The sequence below is a fragment of the Sinocyclocheilus anshuiensis genome, unplaced genomic scaffold (genome assembly GCF_001515605.1).
Source record: "Sinocyclocheilus anshuiensis isolate Anshui unplaced genomic scaffold, SAMN03320099.WGS_v1.1 scaffold3132, whole genome shotgun sequence".
Taxonomy (NCBI): domain Eukaryota; kingdom Metazoa; phylum Chordata; class Actinopteri; order Cypriniformes; family Cyprinidae; genus Sinocyclocheilus; species Sinocyclocheilus anshuiensis.
In genome coordinates this window covers 79,287-99,126 of record NW_015554059.1, presented here as the reverse complement: position 1 = coordinate 99,126, position 19,840 = coordinate 79,287, and the positions used below count along the sequence as shown (strand labels likewise).

The 19,840-nt window shown below is 37.3% G+C and overlaps 4 protein-coding genes across 6 annotated transcripts in view; 1 reads left to right on the top strand and 3 right to left on the bottom strand.

Annotated features, from left to right (window-relative positions):
- The window catches only part of LOC107668545 (pancreatic alpha-amylase-like), an 8,616-nt gene extending 4,556 nt beyond the window's left edge, over positions 1–4,060 (bottom strand). The window contains exons 1-8 of one of the 2 annotated variants that reach the window (XM_016460458.1): positions 3,984–4,060; positions 3,715–3,887; positions 3,373–3,519; positions 3,057–3,254; positions 2,731–2,961; positions 2,516–2,649; positions 2,128–2,250; positions 1,959–2,058 (exon numbers count right to left, since the gene is read on the bottom strand). In XM_016460458.1, the coding sequence (XP_016315944.1) occupies positions 1,959–2,058; positions 2,128–2,250; positions 2,516–2,649; positions 2,731–2,961; positions 3,057–3,254; positions 3,373–3,519; positions 3,715–3,887; positions 3,984–3,990 (1,113 nt within the window). In that variant the 5' untranslated portion in view covers positions 3,991–4,060. Of the gene's footprint in view, positions 1–1,958; positions 2,059–2,127; positions 2,251–2,515; positions 2,650–2,730; positions 2,962–3,056; positions 3,255–3,372; positions 3,520–3,714 lie in introns of both variants that reach the window. The other variant, XM_016460457.1, reaches the window with a different exon arrangement.
- A 399-nt stretch (positions 4,061–4,459) lies between these two features.
- Positions 4,460–5,475, bottom strand: LOC107668526 (alpha-amylase 2B-like). The gene is made up of 4 exons (XM_016460431.1): positions 5,466–5,475; positions 5,033–5,139; positions 4,707–4,937; positions 4,460–4,609 (listed from the first exon to the last, which is right to left on the bottom strand). Exons 1-4 carry the CDS (start codon positions 5,473–5,475, stop codon positions 4,460–4,462), a joined length of 498 nt encoding a protein of 165 aa, XP_016315917.1.
- A 67-nt stretch (positions 5,476–5,542) lies between these two features.
- Positions 5,543–17,596, top strand: LOC107668525 (activator of 90 kDa heat shock protein ATPase homolog 1-like). The gene is made up of 9 exons (XM_016460430.1): positions 5,543–5,600; positions 5,678–5,770; positions 5,906–5,988; positions 6,646–6,763; positions 7,531–7,619; positions 15,558–15,686; positions 15,832–15,933; positions 16,068–16,119; positions 16,511–17,596. Exons 1-9 carry the CDS (start codon positions 5,543–5,545, stop codon positions 16,681–16,683), a joined length of 897 nt encoding a protein of 298 aa, XP_016315916.1. The 3' UTR covers positions 16,684–17,596.
- Positions 15,225–19,799, bottom strand: LOC107668546 (dr1-associated corepressor-like). 2 transcript variants are annotated; one of them, XM_016460460.1, is made up of 7 exons: positions 19,678–19,799; positions 19,489–19,561; positions 18,939–19,032; positions 18,708–18,821; positions 18,507–18,609; positions 18,370–18,427; positions 15,225–15,317 (listed from the first exon to the last, which is right to left on the bottom strand). In XM_016460460.1, exons 1-6 carry the CDS (start codon positions 19,717–19,719, stop codon positions 18,386–18,388), a joined length of 468 nt encoding a protein of 155 aa, XP_016315946.1. In that variant the 5' UTR covers positions 19,720–19,799; the 3' UTR covers positions 15,225–15,317; positions 18,370–18,385. The 2 variants fall into 2 exon arrangements, with proteins under 2 accessions (XP_016315946.1, XP_016315945.1); XM_016460459.1 differs by lacking the exon at positions 15,225–15,317 and adding an exon at positions 18,110–18,286.
- Between the last annotated feature and the right edge of the window lie 41 nt (positions 19,800–19,840).

Sequence of the window (19,840 nt, the reverse complement as noted above, 5' to 3'; positions counted from 1 at the left end):
CAGTACTCACTACTCAATACTCATGAGTACTTTTAAATAGGCTACTCTTTTACTCTTACTCAAGTAGTTTTTTGGTAAAGTACTTTTACTCTACTCACACTACATTTTTGGAAGGTAATGGCACTTTTACTTGAGTATATTTTTTCAGTACTCTTTCCACCACTGGCGCTCATATACCATGACAGACGTTTGCTTTTGCATCTGTCGCTGGTGAAAGTCTGGATGGTCCCTTTGGTCTTTGGGACTGAGAACATGACTTCCATTTTTCCTAGAAACACGCTGAAATGTGGACTCATCTGACCACAGCACACATTCCCACTGTCTTTTTGACTATATGAGCTCTGGCCCAGAAAACCCATCACTGCATAGAATTGATGTATAGCTTTCTCCTAGAGTAACAGAGATTCGGGTTGCATTTGTTGATGCAGCGGCATACTATGTTAAGTGACAGCGGTTTTCTGAAGTACTCCTGAGCCAATGTGGCTATATCTAACCCTGCAGCATGACGGCTCACTCACATTTAACTGAGGTTTCCTGCCTTGCCCTACACAGACTGAGATTTCTCTGGATTCCCTAAATCTTTTCACAATATTATGTATGGTTGTTGTTGGTGAAATACCTAAATTCTTTGCGATTTTGCATTGAGAAATGTGATTTTTGATTTGCTTGACACTTCTCTCATTAAATTTGGCACAAAGTGATGAGCCATGATCCAGCTTTGCTTGCACAGACTAAGATGCTCCTTTTAACCCCAAACATGATCCCTTCACCTATTACCATTCACCTGCTTACTGGGAACTGTTTCAAAACAGATTAACTTGGATATTCTTTAACCTTTTCACTTTTATTTTGCCTCGGTCCCAACTTATTTAGAGTGTGTTGCAGGCATCAAAATCAAAATTTGCTTATATTTACAAAATACATTTAAGTTGGTCAGTGAAAACTTTGGAAATCCTTTCTTTGTACTTTTGTCAAAAAGTAAAAGAATGAATAAATCACAGATTCTTGATTTTATTGCATTTTACAAAATGTCCCAAGTTTTCTGGAATTGGGGTTGTAATTTACCTTATTCAAGAAATATACTGTCATTAAAATTTGTTCATTTTAAAAATACAGAAACAATAAATGATGTCCTTACAGTAACAATAAATGATGCTTTTACTTAACACATTATATTGACAATTTGAATCTAACCAACAAATGATCAACAAATGTCATTGTCAACAAATGAAAGTCTATTCATGATCATGTCAATTATTGTGCCTTTAGCGCCAACAATAGGGGTGTGTTTTACCCCAAATACCAAACATTTACATATTCTTAAGTTTTTTTATTATTATTATTATTAAACTGTTGATTTAATTACCTTGAACAAAACAAAGCTTGAAATAATTAAAAAGACATTTGTCTCAAAATATATTTGGTCATTTATTTTAATGATTCTCATTTGCTACATAAATCTATAAATCTAAACAAACAAAAACAAAAAAACATTAAATATTAGATCAACTTTGCCTTGCTGCTTGTGATCAAGTAAAGGATCAGCCAAATTTCCACCTACAGTACAACAGAGATATTTAGGCAGTTCTGCGGTGGGGTTTTGTGCCATCTAGTGGTTTAGGGGAAAATAGAATCAAATGCGCTCTTTTACCCCCAGAACTACAGTAACATCTGATTTCTCTCAACATGGGGACAGGAGAGCTGTCAATCAATAAATTGGAAAAAAAAGTAACTTGCGTTACTTATTTGAAAAAGTAACTCAGATATTCTCTTGTAAATTAAAAAGTAATGCGTTACTTTACTAGTTACTTGAAAAAAGTAATCTGATTACGTAATTACTTGTAATGCGTTACCCCAAACACTGGTTATACTACTATTCATTAATGTACCGTCAAGCACATAGGTTTAACCAACTATAAAACTTCAGTGTAATCATTATTTTAAGTGAAAGCATTTACCTTTCCATTCACAAAATGTCGATCCCAATGGTAGCTAGACATGACTCTGGTCACACCGTATGGATGAGCCAACATGAGCCCTGTAGCGATCTTATAAAGCCTGCAAAATTCACAATGTAAAACATACCACTCACAGTAGGAATAGTCATAGTTGGACAAAATATTTTACCTAGAGTCCCAGAATGTCAGAACAGAAGCTCCACCAGCGCCGTGGCCTCTCTGATTATCATGATTGTCCACAAACACCAAGCCTCTATCAGAAGGCATGAAACCCCAGCCCTCTCCCCAGTTCCTAAAACAAAACACTGTTTACAACTCTTTCAATAACCTTATTGAGCATGATTTTAGGCACAAGTGACACTTCCTTATTGATAATATCACATCAACTACAGTAAGTAGAAAATTGTAGATTAGCTTAACTTAAAAAAAACATCAGCATTGTTAGCCATTTTTGCAATACTATTGACCATTTATACAAAAATATATGACCGCTCAATACTGCAGAATGAAATTTTCCAGAGAGCTGTGTAATAATAATATAGGTTACTGCTGCGTACTTGAGATTGCTTAGCTTTCCTTTGTCCCATTTACGAACGACTGTGCCCAGTTTTGCACTGTATTTGAACTCTGTCACTCTTCCCAGTTCAAAATATTCACTGGCTTTAATGGGTTCCCCACCCAAGTCGATCACCTGAAGAAGAAAAAAAAAGGCATTCGTGTTAATGCTTTCAACAACAATTTTAGGTAACTGGTCTTGATGGGAAGGTGAGACCTCTTGATAAATGAAGGGCTTGGTGCCTGGAGAAAACCAAGTGGTATTGAGGGTCTTGAGTCTGCCGTAGACGTTTGTAAGGTCACCAGGCCACATGTGCTTACAAGCATCTACTCTGAATCCAGCCACACCCAGGTCGATCAGTTTGTTCAGATATTCAGCTACCTTTCCTCTAACATAGTCTTTCTCCAGCGCCAAATCCAGGAGACTCACCAAGCGACAATCCCTGACCTGTCAACATGAAATCAACAAGATGGATTCAACAACAAGAACATGTCATGAAGTGTTTACACAAAAGCGTTAAAAGCACTGCTGCAAACAAGAACCTGGAAAATCTCATTGTAGTTTTCAATCTCTTCATTGGCAGTTTTACATTTGTCATCATTGAAGTCCCATGATGAGTAGGGAACAGAAGGGAAGTCCTCCTTGTTGGCATTGAAGTATGATCCACAGCTGGAGTGAGTGCCCTCTCCACCAGCGGCTCCACACATGTGATTAATCACTGCATCCACGTATATGTTCACCTACAGGAAGGAAAAGTAGCACACAGGAGATGCTCCATAATTATTAAGCGTCTTTATTTTTAATGTCGTCATTTGGCTGTTTTGAGGTACGATACTATTAGCCTTAGTTTTGCATTACCCCAACATTATTACAGCGTGTGATCATGTCCTTCAGCTCTGCCTCAGTTCCTGATCTGGAGCACAAGTTGTAGCTGATCGGCTGATACCTCTGCCACCAAGGCTGCCAAGGATTGGACACTACAATACTCTCACTGGGGGGAGAGATCTATAAAATCAAAGACAACTGTTATTTTACAGTTGTATTTTTTTGCTTACATTTTGATAACACTTCATAATTCAAAACCTTCTGTACATATCTAATCTAAGCTCCGAAAGTTTCAAAACATCACATTTATCATCCTATTACTTACAAATAGTGCAGGCGCATTTGTGCAGGAATCATTAAGAATTGTAAACATACCTGAACTCCTCCATAGCCATTTGGTGCCAGGTATCTCTCACATTCTTCAGCTATATCTGCCCACCGCCACTCAAACAGATGAACAATAGAGGTCCTGTTATGTTTAGTGTTTGGGTTGTGCTGGGCAAGACACAGTCCAACAAGTGCAGCCACAATCAGGAGCTTCATTGTGCCTTTGTCCGGAGGAAAACAGTTTAGGGTGAGTGATCTCAGTGTCATAAACACCATCCAATGAATGCTGAAAAGCCATCTACAGATCAAGAGACTACCTTGCATGTAAAGTACTGTTGTTCGTGCAGTGATTGAACCAACTGGCAATCTTGAACCGACTCACAATGTTTAAACTGTAATCCGTTGGTAATAATTAATTTTTGTAAATGGTAAAGACAAATGTGTACTTACTAAGCATGTAATGTCTTTTGTTTCTCTAACACACACACACACACACACACAAACTTCACATGATAAATAACGTCCTTTTTATTTAAAATCTACTTGCTTCAAAAATAAGATTAAATTATTGCTGAAGAATCTCTTCTATTCAAAATCTTGTTACAAAGAAACAGTGCTTTCCACTATCTGCTGTTTATTTTTGTTTCGCAATATTAGTAGTTCTTGTCCTTGGCTTTTCTGAAATCATGCCAAACTGTCATCTATAAAACTGTGTGCTGCCAATAGCAGTTTACTGTCAGAACTGGTTATTTGTTACAACTGAGCAATTAAGTGAAATAGTGTATAATTTTTTTTATTTAGTGACATACTTCAGATAGCTTAGCTTCTCTCCATTCCATTTACGAACCACTGTGCACAATTTCGCACTGTGTTTGAATTCCGTCACTCTTGCAAGCCCATAGTACTCACTGGCTTTAATGGGCTCCCCACTCAAGTCAATAATCTATAAAAAGTTGTGTTAATGCTTTATTAACCAAATTTAAGTGAATGCTAAGTCTCCTTATTCAGAAGTTGATAACATAGAAAAGGGATGGTGAGACCTCTTGATAAATGAAGGGCTTGGTGCCAGATGGAAACCATTTGGTATTGAGGGTCTTGAGTCTGCCGTAGACGTTTGTAAGGTCACCAGGCCACATGTGCTTACAAGCATCTACTCTGAATCCAGCCACACCCAGGTCGATCAGTTTGTTCAGATATTCAGCTACCTTTCCTCTAACATAGTCTTTCTCCAGCGCCAAATCCAGGAGACTCACCAAGCGACAATCCCTGACCTGTCAACATGAAATCAACAAGATGGATTCAACAACAAGAACATGTCATGAAGTGTTTACACAAAAGCGTTAAAAGCACTACTGCAAACAAGAACCTGGAAAATCTCATTGTAGTTTTCAATCTCTTCATTGGCAGTTTTACATTTGTCATCATTGAAGTCCCATGATGAGTAGGGAACAGAAGGGAAGTCCTCTGTCAGAACTGGTTATTTGTTACAACTGAGCAATTAAGTGAAATAGTGTATAATTTTTTTTATTTAGTGTTTTATTATTTTTTTTTCATTGTAATTAATTTGTTTTTTAATGAATACATTTGGATTTTGAAGGTAGTTTTTCAAAATGTTATAATGTTTAAATTATATATATATAGAGAGAGAGAGAGAGAGAGAGAGAGAGATTAAAATGAATTGCCTGATTTGTAAAGGCTGTTCTATATGTTAATATGACTGATAATAGTCACAAATCAATAAAAAAAACCTTTATGTCTGTGCCGAATTCACTTGAAATATAATTGTAATTCTAATGTGCCATTTGCCATTGCCCACATTAAAATTTATATTTAAATTAAATATTAAAGAATTGCGATATAAATAGCAAAATTAAAAATGAAATGTATTAACAGGAATCGACGGATTTTTTTATTTATTAAATGCAATAAACATAGCAAATGATAGTTTAAATGTAATTTTACTTAAAGGGGTCATATGATGTTGCAAAAAAGAACATTATTTTGTGCACAGAGGTCAGCAAGGTGGAGGGAGAAGCATCCATCAATAACCGCAAAGGGAAGCTTATATTCTTCTATGAGTGGAATCTTAAGGCCGACTGGAGAGGTGAGGAAAATTATTTGGATCAGGGAATGAATATGGCCAATTAAATATTTAACTGAATCAGTTATTTTGTTTTGGTGGGACTTATAAAATGGCTTTATGAACTATTTACATGATTTGGGCTGTCTGTTTGTATAGGGACATCAAAATCAGGCATCATATACAAGGGGAATATTGAAGTTCCAAACCTTTCGGATGAAAATGACATGGACGACCTTGATGTAAGTTGCACAACTAATTTATATATTTTTACATGCTGTGGCATCACCAGACTAAAGGCTTTATGGAAGACTACTACTGTGCTGTGTACATTGTCAATTTATTTAAACACTATAGTATTGGAGAACCTAAAGCAGTGGTTCTCAAACGGGGGGCCGGGGCCCACCTGGAGGTGAGCAAACTTCCGAGGGGGCCTCAAAATGATTTAAAAGGATTTACATAAGATAAAACAACTAAAATTCAAGATGTTTCTTATTTTAATTATTTTTTTGTCTTAACTGTTATTACTGAATATTGAATAACTGTTATTTCCACAGTGTTGGAATCCTGGATATATGAGGAAGCATCATTTTAAGTGTGACATCTTATAACTTTACCTCTTGAGTATTTTTATAACGAATATACGTGTTTCTAGTTATGCCAAGCTCTAAAATGTTTTATCGGGTAGAAATTATGAATAGTTTTCTTTAAAACCTTATCCAGTAAATCACAAACAACTGGAAAAGTCATGGAGCCTTTGCCTTGGAGACAAAAAGGTATAAGAACCACTGATCTAAAGTATCTAGAACAGAAGTGATTTGTTTGTTAGATGTGATTAGTTCAATAGCCATGCTATTGTAATGATATTGAGTCTGGGTATTTTTTGGGGTCATTCGCAGATCAGTGTGAGTCTTTGTAAAGATGAGCCTGAGACAGCGCTGCTTTCTCTGATGAGGAGTGAGGGAGCCAAAAAAATCCGCACAGTGCTAGCCAGCTACGTGGACTTCCTCAAAACAGGTAAATCTCACTGAGACGCCAAAACCGGCACATCTTTTTTCTTTTTTTCCCCCAAATAAAGCCAAGGTAACACTCATTTTACATACTGCATGCAATGAAAATGACATGAATATGACAGCGGGCAAATGCATAAAGTGCAGCATAATTTGAAATCACTAGTTTAAAGTTTGTCGATCGCGCGTTTCCAGTCAAGCAGAACTCTCCTCCTGTCAGCATTCAATTTACACGGACCGACCATCACCCAGAGAACACTCGATCATGCAGGATACAAATGCACACTTCAACTAGATTCGACTAAGTCTGCAAGTTTTGTGAAATTAAATGTTCATTAGTCATTCAAAGATTTGTTTAAATTATATAAATGCGTATTTGCTGAATGCTGATGGCAAATGAGAAAGTATTATAATGTTTGCCTTTCTATTACTAATAATATTAAAGCAATCGTTATAATACTTTTTGTATAAATTTTAATTCCTTTGTTTAACAGTTCTATCTGATTATTAGATAGACTTCTATCCATATTAGACAGAACTGAACGACGACACTGCTCACATTCTCCCTCTTGTTCGCTATAAAAATAAAAGTCAGCCGCGCCGTCAAAATAAAAGTCACGCCTCGAACACATCGGCCAACCAGAAAAACTTATCGGCCGATATTTGAAAAATACCAAATATCGGTCGACCACTACATAAGAGTTTTAGAAGCATTGCTGCTACTACATTGTCTGTTGGATGCGGAATGTTATTATCTGTTATTTTCTGTTGTAGAGTTCACACAGGGCATGATCCTGCCAACAGCCAATGGTGTGACAAAACAGCAGACAGCACAGGCAACAACCAAGTCAAACAAAACTCAGGTGAGCTATAAATTATACTTCTAAATGCTACTATGAATAAATCAATTTGTTTGTTATCCAGTGGCCCTAAAGATATTTGAATACTTACGCCACATGGATGTGTTTGTTTTAAATACGTAATATCAAAGCATGAAGCATCTGCAAACAAGTGATGCCAGACCTTTTCTCTGAACCCTTTTAATGTCATTTTTAAATTTACTTCTAACCAATTGATTGACATTAGTTGATGTAATTTTTGGTAACTCTAATTTTGAACATTAAAGGTATAGTTCACCCAAAAATGAAAATGTGATGTTTATCTGCTTACCCCCAGGGCATCCAAGATGTAGGTGACTTTGTTTCTTCAGTAGAACACATATGATGATTTTTAACTCCAACCGTTGCAGTCTATCAGTCGTATAATGCATGGCAATGGTAACAAAATCTATTATAGTAAAAAAAACATGCACAGACAAATCCAAATTAAACCATGCGGCTCGTGACGACACATTGATGTCCTAAGACACGAAACGATCGGTTTGTGCCAGAAACCGAACAGTATTTATATCATTTTTTTTACCTCTAATACACCACTATGTCCAACTGTCTTTGGGCGCGCACGGCATCCGGTGCGTGAGGTGTTTCAGGGGGGGCCGGTGCCACCCCTGGCCACCACGTAGACACGCCCCTGGTGAGACGGGTGTTGTAAATGTCCTGGAGGGAGGGGAGAGAGGCACCAACGATCTTCTCAGCTGCTCTCACTATGCGCTGAAGTGTCTTGCGGCAGGATGCGTTGCAGGCACCATACCACACAGTGATGCAGCTCGTCAGAATACTCTCGATGGTGCCTCTGTAGAAGGTGCACATGATGGGGGCCGGGGCTCTGGCTCTTCTCAGTTTGCGGGGGAAGTAGAGACGACTTCTTTGGGAATGGAATGATGGTGGTAGCTTTGAAGCATGTGGGGACAACAGCCTGGCTTAGCGAGATGTTGAAAATGTCTGTGCACTGTGTAATGTAATCTTTTAGTTTTGTTTGTGCACTGTGTAAACAATGAGTGACGTATACGCGCGAGAGATCACTTCCAGTGCTTGCGTAAACTACTCCAGAGTGCGTACACACCTCACGCACCGGATGCTGTGTGCGCGCCCAAAGACAGTTGGACATAGTGGTGTATTAGACGTAAAAATTTATATAAATACTGTTCGGTTTCTGGCACAAACCGATCGTTTCGTGTCTTAGGACATCAATGTGTCGTCACGAGCCGCAGGGTTTAATTTGGATTTGTCTGTGCATGTTTTTTTTACTCTCATAGATTGTTACCATTGCCATGCATTATACGACTGATAGACTGCAGCGGCTGGAGTTAAAAATCATCATATGTGTTCTACTGAAGAAATAAAGTCACCTACATCTTGGATGCCCTGGGGGTAAGCAGATAAACACCAAATTTTCATTTTGGGGTGAACTATCCCTTTAAATCTTTTGTTATCATTACCAATGCTGTCTTTGTACTGTCTTTCATTAAAATAAATGGCATTTGCTTTGATATTTTGTTATATTCTGTTGTATAACGCAATGTGAAAATGTATTTTAGGACATTTAAGTGTCTAGATATGTTTTAGAGCCACTGTTTTTTGTCATTAGTAACCCTTTGAAATAATCAATAATTCTTTTTTGGAAAAGTGTGTGAAAAATTGTGACCGGTGGGATAATGTGTATACTGAATTAACATATTTCTGCAGTCTTCAAAATTCTTATATATCTCAGCCCAGCTATTTTAAACTCTGTTTCATCACATTCTAGGGTTACTATTATGCATAAAAATCCGTATATACAAACAACACTGATAGGAATATAAGACGAAAAAATACAACACATTTCAAAATTGTTACTTTAGTGTAGCATATTTCATAAAATTTTTATATTAGTGCTACCAGTATTACAACTAGGGCTGTCAAAATGGCTGAAAAACTAAATTCGAATTTTGTACTTAAATATTATCAAAATTCGAATTCGATAACATGACTATCTGTGAAAAAAGGGCATAATGTTTAAAATAATGTTTATAAACCAATTATAATTAAGTTGCTTAAACAACTATAAACAAAACAGCATCATGTATGCATGCATAGTTTAATACAAAGGGCCGACAGCCAATCACACAGAGTACATTTTTCATTTAAAAGCACGAGTTGCAGTGGGATGGGGAAAAACCCACCATAAATTCTCGTGTTACATCCCCTTTTTGTCTAGGGGTGACAGGGGAGTAACATATGCTACTAAAGAGGAATGAAAACGTGTCATTGAACGTAGAAACCAATGGGCAAAAAAAAAGTGAGAGAGTTGGCTCTATCTGCAATCCCAGCACTCACACACATAGAACTCTTCAAGATTTTATTTACAATGTAAAGTCTTTGTACAGCAGTTAGAGGGAAGGGGAAAAACAAGGGTAAACGGTATGGATAATTTAAAAAGAAAAGATAAGACGCTTATAGCTTCAGGAGGGGGTTAAGGCCAAAATAACAAACAAAAAGAGGATGCTACCCGGGAGTAAGGGAATCTAACTTACCTATCAAACAAAACATCAAAATAAACAACCGGTCTCTTCCTTGACTTCCTCACTGTCCCAACAAAACCAGGAGAAAAGCAAGTGTTGATAAAATAAAAGTGGCACCCACCTCCTTACTGCGTCTGCAGGCAAAAATAACACACAATCACTACAGCCAGTACAACAGGCTTTCTTGAAGCACTAAGGCTCTGAGCACACAATATTCAACAAGTACAATAGACTTTCTTAAAGAAGCATTAGAGCTCAGAGCACACAATCTTCAAAGAGATCTGGGAAAACAGACAGGCCAAGCTCTCTCTGGTGAACAGCCCGTTCCCTCTGTTCAAATACAAGTTCCTCTTCACAGCTCTGACGAGGGACAGGTGACATCAATTAAGCTTCTGTGAGAGGACAGGGAGGAACAGAGGAAAACAGGCAAAAACTACACTTCCCAGCAGGCTGTTAGGCATCAGGGAAACACAATGTTACACACAGAGATTCACAGTATTAACAATAATGGCATTAACAAAAATGACATACGTCCTGGGACGTAACACTCAAGATGTTTTTTTCAAAGTTGAACTTGCATTAATTTTACATGGCTTTCTAAACATGCGGCTCTTTTGTGCGAGACGCGAGTGCAATGGTGATAGATGTCCCTCTAGAAAATGCGCGAAATATGTGTTCTGTGTGAACGACTTGGTTTCAGGTTTGACGTAAACAAGATCTTCTCCGCATTGATGTTCTCTTTTCCCGCAATATTTGTAATTAACAACGCAGCATCGCAGCATCTAGTGTCTTCAACTGGATAGGCTAACAAAAACATTAAAATGCAATGACACTTACATCGTCATCGCATCTCGTGCGCCACTGATAAGGCTGCCTCGTTAACGCACACCTAAAATTCGAATGTAACGCTTTTGCATTCGAATGTGGATTTTTATTTTAAATTCGACGAATATTCGAAATTAAAATTTTTTTTGACAGCCCTAATTACAACATCAATATTGTAACTTATTTGTAACATTAGAATTTTTAATTCAACTGCAATTGGATATAAATGTATACCTAAACTAACTGTATTATCCCAGCGATCACTATTGTTGCCATCAACATGTTTACTCATTCTGTGACCACACTCAACAAAACTGAATAATTGTGAATTCATATATTAATACTAGACACTTTAAAGATAATATGTACCAAAAATCTTTGTCATATCTTTGTTAACATACTTTACTAGCCTATTGTTTTGGAGCTTGGATGCAGCCATTATCTCGTTATTTCCATACAGCGGCTAATGAACCAAAAGTCTTGCACATTCACAGAAAACGGCTTACTTCTGCATTGAAAAATAAGGTGGATAAGATGTAGGTTAGACTACTGCATGTGCACATTTAGAGTTCACGTTTTCACTGCGTGATTTAGTCTATTAAAATACATTTAAAATTCCCACAAAATTCAAGATAAGGGGGCAAAAATATGACTTATAAGACGTTTATATTTATATCATCTGATATAATTTATCACACGAAGAGTGATGTTTTTTTCCCCAAATCATTTCAAATATCCCTATTGTACGGAGCCCCTAAAGGGACATGGTGGTGGAAAAAATACTATTAATTAATAGTAAATTAATAATATTAATATTTACAAACAAGCAGAATGGTCCAGAATATGAATGCAACGCGCTAATGCACATTAAGCTTTTTCTCCCCCATAGAAAACTGTTGTAAAGAAAATGCTTAAGGTAAGCTAATGGATTAAGTACGGTGATATAAAAAGACCAAATCTGGTATACAGTTTATTAATAAAAAACATTATGCACAGGAACATAGATGAGCCCAGAATATGAACGGAACATGCAAAGTTTCATGTGTTTTTTTTTTAACATTATTTAAAGAAAACTGTTAACGTGGCTTAATGGATTTGCAAGTTGCTTGCCTGTACATAGTATACATTTTTAATAAATTCTATATAAACTTTGGGCTTTTTATATCACTGTCTCATATTAAGCCACGTTAAGTGCTGTTTTCTATGTAGCTTGTTCATGGGCTCATCTGCATGTACACACTACACAGTATATATTTTTAATAATTTCTATAGCATATTTGGTCTTTTTTTATCATCTTCTTTAAGTGTTTTCTTTATAAAGGCTTGGGAGGAAAACGCTTAAGAAATTTAGAGCTTTCTGTTCATATTCTGGGCTTATCTGCTTTCCTGTATGTAGTATATTTTATTAATAAACTGTATACCCAAATACGGCCTTTATATACCACTGTCTTAGTCTTTCTATGGGGGAGAAAACTCTTAAAGGGGACCTATTATGCCCCTTTTTTCAAGATGTAAAATAAGGCTCTGATGTCCCCAGAGTGTGTGTGTGTGTGTGTGTGTGTGTGTGTGTGTGTGTGTGTGAAGTTTTAGCTCAAAATACCTTACAGAATTTTTTTTATAGCTTGTTAAAATTGCCACTTTTAGGGTATGAGCCAAAAAGCTGTTTTCGTCTTTCCCTTTAAATGCAAATGAGCTGGTGCTCCCGGAGAAGAGGGCGGAGCTTTAAGAGCTCAAGCTCCAGCAATACCGGTGTTGTGCCCAATTCTGACCCCCGCCAGATTACTACCCCCTAGCATTGGTAGGTTTAGGAGTAGGTGTGGGGGAGGGGTTAGGATTAGGCAATCAGGTAGCGATTTCAACGAGAGGGGGTAATAATTTGGCAGGGGTCGAAAATGGGCACAACACCAGTGCTAGCCTTTGCAAATAAACACTCCACTATTAGTACAAGCTAGGGGTTGAATGACTTCTGATTTTTTAAAGTCGACTTTTATGTTATGAAAGTCGAGTCGAAGTCGACTAGTCGCTGATGACGTCATTAATGAACAAATAAGTCTGGAGCTGTGATAAACACCTTGTGCACAGCTATGGCATATGACAGTGCTGTCCACATGGCTATTGCTCATATAACAGCTCATTTTTAACAGTTCTTTTGTCTTTGAGTCGTTATGTTTCTCACAGATTTCTGCTCGTTCTAAATCAGATACAGATAAAGTAGCACAGTAAAGATTACACTCATATGAATGCATTAGTGAGAGCGATTGCGTGTCTGAATGAATTCTGCCTAGCACCGTCTCTCTACTAGTAGTGAAGCTGTGGGATTTAGTTATTAAGCAATATATGCTTGAACTTTTCAGTATCAAAGCTATTTTATTGAGAAATCACAGAACAGTGTTGACAATACATTTCCGCACTGAATGATTGTTTTTCTCGCGATCTGCGCGTGATGTACGAGCTACTGTCTGTAATGTGTGTGCATTACAGTGCAGCAGCACATTAGATTAGAACAGCGATTAACTTACCTACCTGTACAATAAGCGGTTAAAAACTTCAATTCTCCCGTTCAATTTCGAGCATCCAGTAATATAATCTCACATGTCTTGTGGAGCGCTTTCAGAGTATGCATTTATTTGTCATTTTAACTGTTTGGAAATGGAGCATAAATGTGAAAGTCCTTCAAAGATTTCTTACCCTGTTGCGCCCTCTATAGGACCAGCGACTAGTCGATGTTAAGCTTAAAGCATCATGGCAGAGCACTGAAGTCGACTAGTTGGTGCAACCCCTAGTACAAGCCTGTTATCTTTACAGAAAACGCACTCGATTTAAAAGTCAGTCATCTGATTGTACTGTGCCACAAAAAAAAAAGACGGGAGCACAGGCGCAATTAAAAATAACTCATAGTGCCATACAAACTTTATAAGCCCCACTTGTGATTATGAGCTCGACTAATTCCAGCGGTCGACTTCACATTGCTTTTGTAGCGAATCAGCTCAAAGGGGAAATATGAATAATTAATCATAACTAGTTATAATTAATTATAAATATTTAGATCCGCTGTAAGTATTTACTTGACCTCTCAGGGTCAACTGTCTGTCAATTCTAAGAACGTTAATTTCCTGGTTAAGGGAAATAACTTTCTTACTGTACAATTCTATACAGAGCCTGTAGCATAAATCTGCATGATTAAGGGACTCCAGTTACACCTCGTCTTCAGCGGCTCAGATTTCGAGAGTAAGGAGAGAGCTATGTGGATTCATACATCCAGCTACAGAACATCTGAAACGCTTGGGAGACATTCTTCTCAGTGCAGCAGTGGCGGACTGTGTACAACTCGCTGTGAACTCGCTCAGGGAGGTTCTATGTTAAAACGGCAGTGTCTGTCAACATTCGTGGGCGGAGCCTGTGGCTAATGTGACGTCACATTAGCACCAAGTCGGAAAACAGGTAGTTGGGAGACACTGCTTATGATTTATGGGGATTAAAAAAAAAAGGAGTGGGTGGATTTTTATCATTATAGGGTGGTTGTGTACACACACTGCCAATACACATTTATGTCCAAACACAATGCAAAAGTGAATTTTGCATAATAGGTCCCCTTTAATGTGCAATTTACGTTCATATTCTGGGCTATTCTGATTGTCTGCAAATAGTAGGCCATGCTTTATTAATAAGGTGTACTGAATTTGGTCTTCCAATGTCACTGTTTTAGTACATTTAGCAACATTAAGCGTTTTAAAATGTCCCAGAACCGTGCTTTGAACTGTTGTGAACGTACGGAGCTGTATGAACCACTGCAAGCTGTAAAGTAAACAGGAAGTGTTTGTCCGAACTCTGGTTTTTCGAGAGAACGAAACCACCACCATGTCCCTTTAGGGGCTCCGTACTATTGAACTTTTGTTTTTAAAACATCTAAACATTACTTATGCATTTTAAATATTATTACTTATGCAGGTTAAATGCATTCATGTCCTGCATTAAACAGTCTCTATTAATGCATCTAAATGCCACTTCAGATGCAGATTCTGTGCCACCTCTGCATTGCAAACACAGATTTTGTTGATACTGGTTTCATTTGATTGGTAGCCCTATAGTGTCTTACTATTTGAATTTATTGATTAAATTTAGGTATTTGACACAAAAGATGATGCATACATTTAATTAGGTTAGAAAAATGGCCTTATAAAGGTAAAAATGCCCATAAAAGGTAAAAATCAATTTAAACTTATGCCCATAAAAGGTCAAAATCAATTTAAACTTATTGGAAAAGTTCATTTCTGTTACTCCTGCAAACTAACCACCGCTCAGCTTTGGGAGTCAGCTGTCCACAGCAGTCCTAAACCTGTCAAAGCACCAGCACAAGTACACGCTCCGCAAAATATCGTCTAGTTATCATTATCGACAAAATTCCATAAAATATTGAGATATCATTTGTTGTCATTATCACACACCCTTAACAGCAACTGACATACAGCTACTCTGCAAGTAACGTGTAGTTTTATTTTCAACCACAGATGGCAATAGAGAGGCCAAAGTCCTGCAGGGCAGCTTCAGTTTAAACTTATAATTTGTGTTTTTTCAGATTGGCTCATGTACCGCTGCTCCTCCTCCTCCCAACACAGGGGTAAAAATCCCCACCTGCAAGTTCTCAATAAAAGACACCTTCCTCACCTCACCAGAAGACCTTTACAGGGTCTTTCTCAATCAGGAGGTGAGTCTTCTGCCGCCACCACAGCTGACAGCCCATTAGCTATTAACTATAGTGAGACTCCCTGGGCTCTTATTATTTAATGAGCAGATCATTTCTCATTAGTGATTACATCTGTTTGACAGGGATGACAAATTGTGTGTTACAGATGGTGCAGGCTTTTACACGCAGCAGTGCTGTGGTTGAGGCTGAAAAGGGTGGAAAGTTTCGCCTGTTGGACGGAAACGTGAACGGAGAGTTCCAGGAGCTGGTGAGATTTCGGTTTCAAATCACGTAAAGCATGATGACAGGAGAAACTGTCCTTTAAATAAACCGCTCAGCTAAAAATACATTCATTGATGATTGAATTCTGATTTGATTTCTGAAACCGTGTGGGTTTGACAGGTTCCTGAGCAGAAGATAGTCATGAAATGGAGGTTCAACTCATGGCCTTGTGGTAAGAGAAAACTGGAAGTTTTGCAAGAATGTCACATACACTACCATTTAAAAATTTATACACGAGTTTCACAATTTGAGTTGAATTACTGAAATAAATGAACTTTTCCATGACATTCTAATTTATTGAGATGCACCTGTATACATTTTTATTTAGCAAGGATGCATTAAATTGTCAGTTAAGACATTAATAATGCTATAAAATTTGCCTTTCAAATAATTGCTGTTCTTTTGACCTTTCTATTCATCAAGAATCCTTAATGCATGCCCCATTATAAATATTAGATTTACCAGCTCTCTTTTACTGTGTGACAGCTGACTTTGAGAAACATCTAGCCGATTGTCTCTGTGCATTGTTTACCGTCACTGTCTGTCCTTCCTTTTTATTTCAGAGCACTATGCGACGGTGACATTGACTTTCACAGACAAGGGTAATGAGACCGATTTGAAGATTGAGTGTCGGGCAGTTCCTGAGAATGAAGAGGAACGAACACGAGATGGCTGGCAGAGGTACTACTGCCACGCCATTAAACAGACATTTGGCTACGGCGCACGACTCTGCTGAGCCCAGGATGTAGCTGCCTCCGTTTTTGGCTCTCTTGTTTTATTGGTTTTATTTTTGTTCATTTCGCTCCACCTATAAAAGAGGGGATCTGAATGTGACTCTACTGAACAGCTGGCATCCCATTGCTCCATTGTCACGTTCCGTTATTTGGATGATTTTGATGTTTACAGTAAATTAAAAAGATTGAAAAATCAGAAATGTAAGATGAAAAGATGAGTGCTAAAGAGGACACTTGGGTCATATGAAATATCTGTTTATGTATGTAATATAGTGTACTTATTTCAACATGGTAACTCTCTGACTGCACTCCTGTCCTGTTCTGTGAAAGGGTCACAGGGTTGAACAGTGACTTTTATGCACTGGCTGGTTTTTGATAAGTTAGGAGGCTTTATGAAACATTGGATCTTCTTGAAAATGGTTTGGAGAAAGAACAATAAAGAGATATTTCGGACCACTTAATGTTTCTTTCTGATGGAAATAGTCATTCATGTACATTTTTGTCATCACATCTAATAGTATTATGGACATACGAGATTTTTACTCATAGCCATTTACATTCACCAAAACAAATACAAGCTGCAGAAAGCCTGTTTCTTTTGTCTCAAACAGACTATTAAAAAGAAAATCATGTGGAATGCACAACTGGTCATTTTTAGATCACTGCTTTGTATTACTGCAAGTACTGTATTTCAGCCTTTATAGGGTTTGCCTGGGTTTAGCTGCTATGCTTGTAATGCTTGAAAAGGGAACCTCAGACCAATTTCAAGTCACTCAGTTTTGTTTGTATTGTCCCAAATTACAATCCCGAAAAAGGTTTGAGTTTTATTTATTTTCTTGTATAATTTCTGCATCACACTTTGTCACCAGACAAAGAGCATCAATTACTTAAAATAAAAATACCTTTGAAACATCATCCTCAGATATTTTATTCAGCCATTATTTTGCATTACCCTATAATAGATGCTTGGTTATTTTAAACATTTTTACTACATCTTGTCATATCACAGTAGTTAGGTTAGGAGTAGAAAATGCATATTTATACAATATTGTGTAATACTGACATCTTAAAATATACCTTATAGAACATTTACTATAAAATACAATTGACCTTGTCATACAATATGCCGCTTAAAGAACCCTGTAACCTACTGTGGATAATAGTAACAAAACTAGTGACCTGCATTTAAAGATGAAAGAAAATAAAAAATATAACTATTTACATTTAACTATAAATATATAATCGCATAAGTCACAGCTTAGAAAATCATGTTAGATTATAAACATTACACCGTTCAAACTACAGTTTTAATTATGCATCCAACTGAAAGAAAATTAGTGGAGCTGCTCAAAATCACAAAATCTCTATTATATAATAAACAAATTATTTTCTTCCTTATCGGAATTTAAAACTCCCTGGAAAACTTGAAAACAAAAATTTTATCATTAATTTCATGGTCAATATAATACCACAACAGCAATTTCACAAATTAAAAATGAAATATTTATATCAGATGCTAAGAATAACAATAACCCTCCCGAAAGATGTTGGGTCTTCATAAATAATACTGCAGTTTTCAGCAAGAGATTGTTCGATCTTGTCAAACTTAAGAATAAAAGAAAACAATTTAAATTCAAAGAATACTGGATTAATGTAGTTGATACATTAATGTCAAGCACAGCTCTCACCTTTTCAAATGCCCGGTCAAGGTGAACGAGTTTCCAAGCAGATGAACAGCTCAGACTCCTGAAGAAGAAACATCAAGAACATTGTCAAGGTTAAAACTACAACTAACTCCATGTCAGTAAAATCTTCAATAACTTACACTGGATGACTCGCTGTTGATGACCAGATCATTGGTGGCTTTCTGAGGCGGCTCCTCCCTCTCCGGTGACCTGGCTTTGATAGACACACTTTGCCACCGTTTCCTAAAGGACGATCATTTCATTAAAATCGTTCCTTGTATGGAAAAACAATAAAACACTATTTGCCGGGCACCTGTGCTTTTTGATCAATTATATTGTACCTGTGTGACTGCCATTTGCCCTTAGTTTTGCACTCTGATGTTGATGCAGTGGAGGCCTGATCTGCCAAATCATTCAGGAAGTCAAACAACTTCTCTGAATGAATGCACTGTTTCCTACAAAGATCATAAAAAGAACACAGAAACAGATGGACATGACACAAACTCACAAAACGGTGGACAATGCATAGGAATAATTATTTAAGACAAGAGGATGCCTGTTTTGAAGCTCACATGTGATTGATGGACATCACTCTGCTGTTCCTGGATTGGGTTATTTTACAGGTCATGGTGAGAAGGGATCTGAGGAACATTTCTAAAGCTTTAGCTAAATCTGCAGTTAAGGAACATAACAGCAGTATGAAGGACTAGATAATGAATAATGACCAATAAGATAGATAGATAGATGATAGATAGGACTGAAAAGGTTGAACTAAGCAATGTGATTGGTTCTTAGAATGCTATTTCACTGATTTGAGCCAATCACAACGCTCTATAGATATGAACTAAGGAGTCGTTAGAACAAAAGAATCGAAGAGTCAGAATCGAGGAAACGACTCTTTTGGAATCGACTTCTCTCTCCTATTTAAGTATGATAAATATAATGTTATAATGCTAAAATATATATATATCTTGATGATCTTGGTGGTGTTAAAACAGGCTAAACGTTTTTAATGAAACCCTGAGAGACTTGTTTTCACGCTTCATAAGAATCAACTCGTAAATGACTCTTGACTACATATGACTCTCCACCAGCATTCAACACAGAGTTTTGAAAGGATACATATGATGACTGGTACAGCTGTAGCGATTCGTCCAACCTCTGTATCCTTCTGCATTATTTTCTTGATGCGTCCCTGGCCATGAGGCGAACAGGAGGATGAGTTGAGAGGTTCAGTGTCGCTCATTTGAGCAGCAGAGTCGGATGCTTCACACAATACTCATATAACTACGAAAATTAAGAAATACTCACGGGTGGAAAGCGAACATTATATTTTCTCTTCTGTCCGGGCATTTTGAACTCTTAAATAAGCGTATTCGGCTTACATTTTGAATAATTTTACAGTTTAGAGTGCGGAGCGCCATTTGTTTACTTTTCACAGGAAGTATTGAATGAGAAATGAATGGGGAAGGAA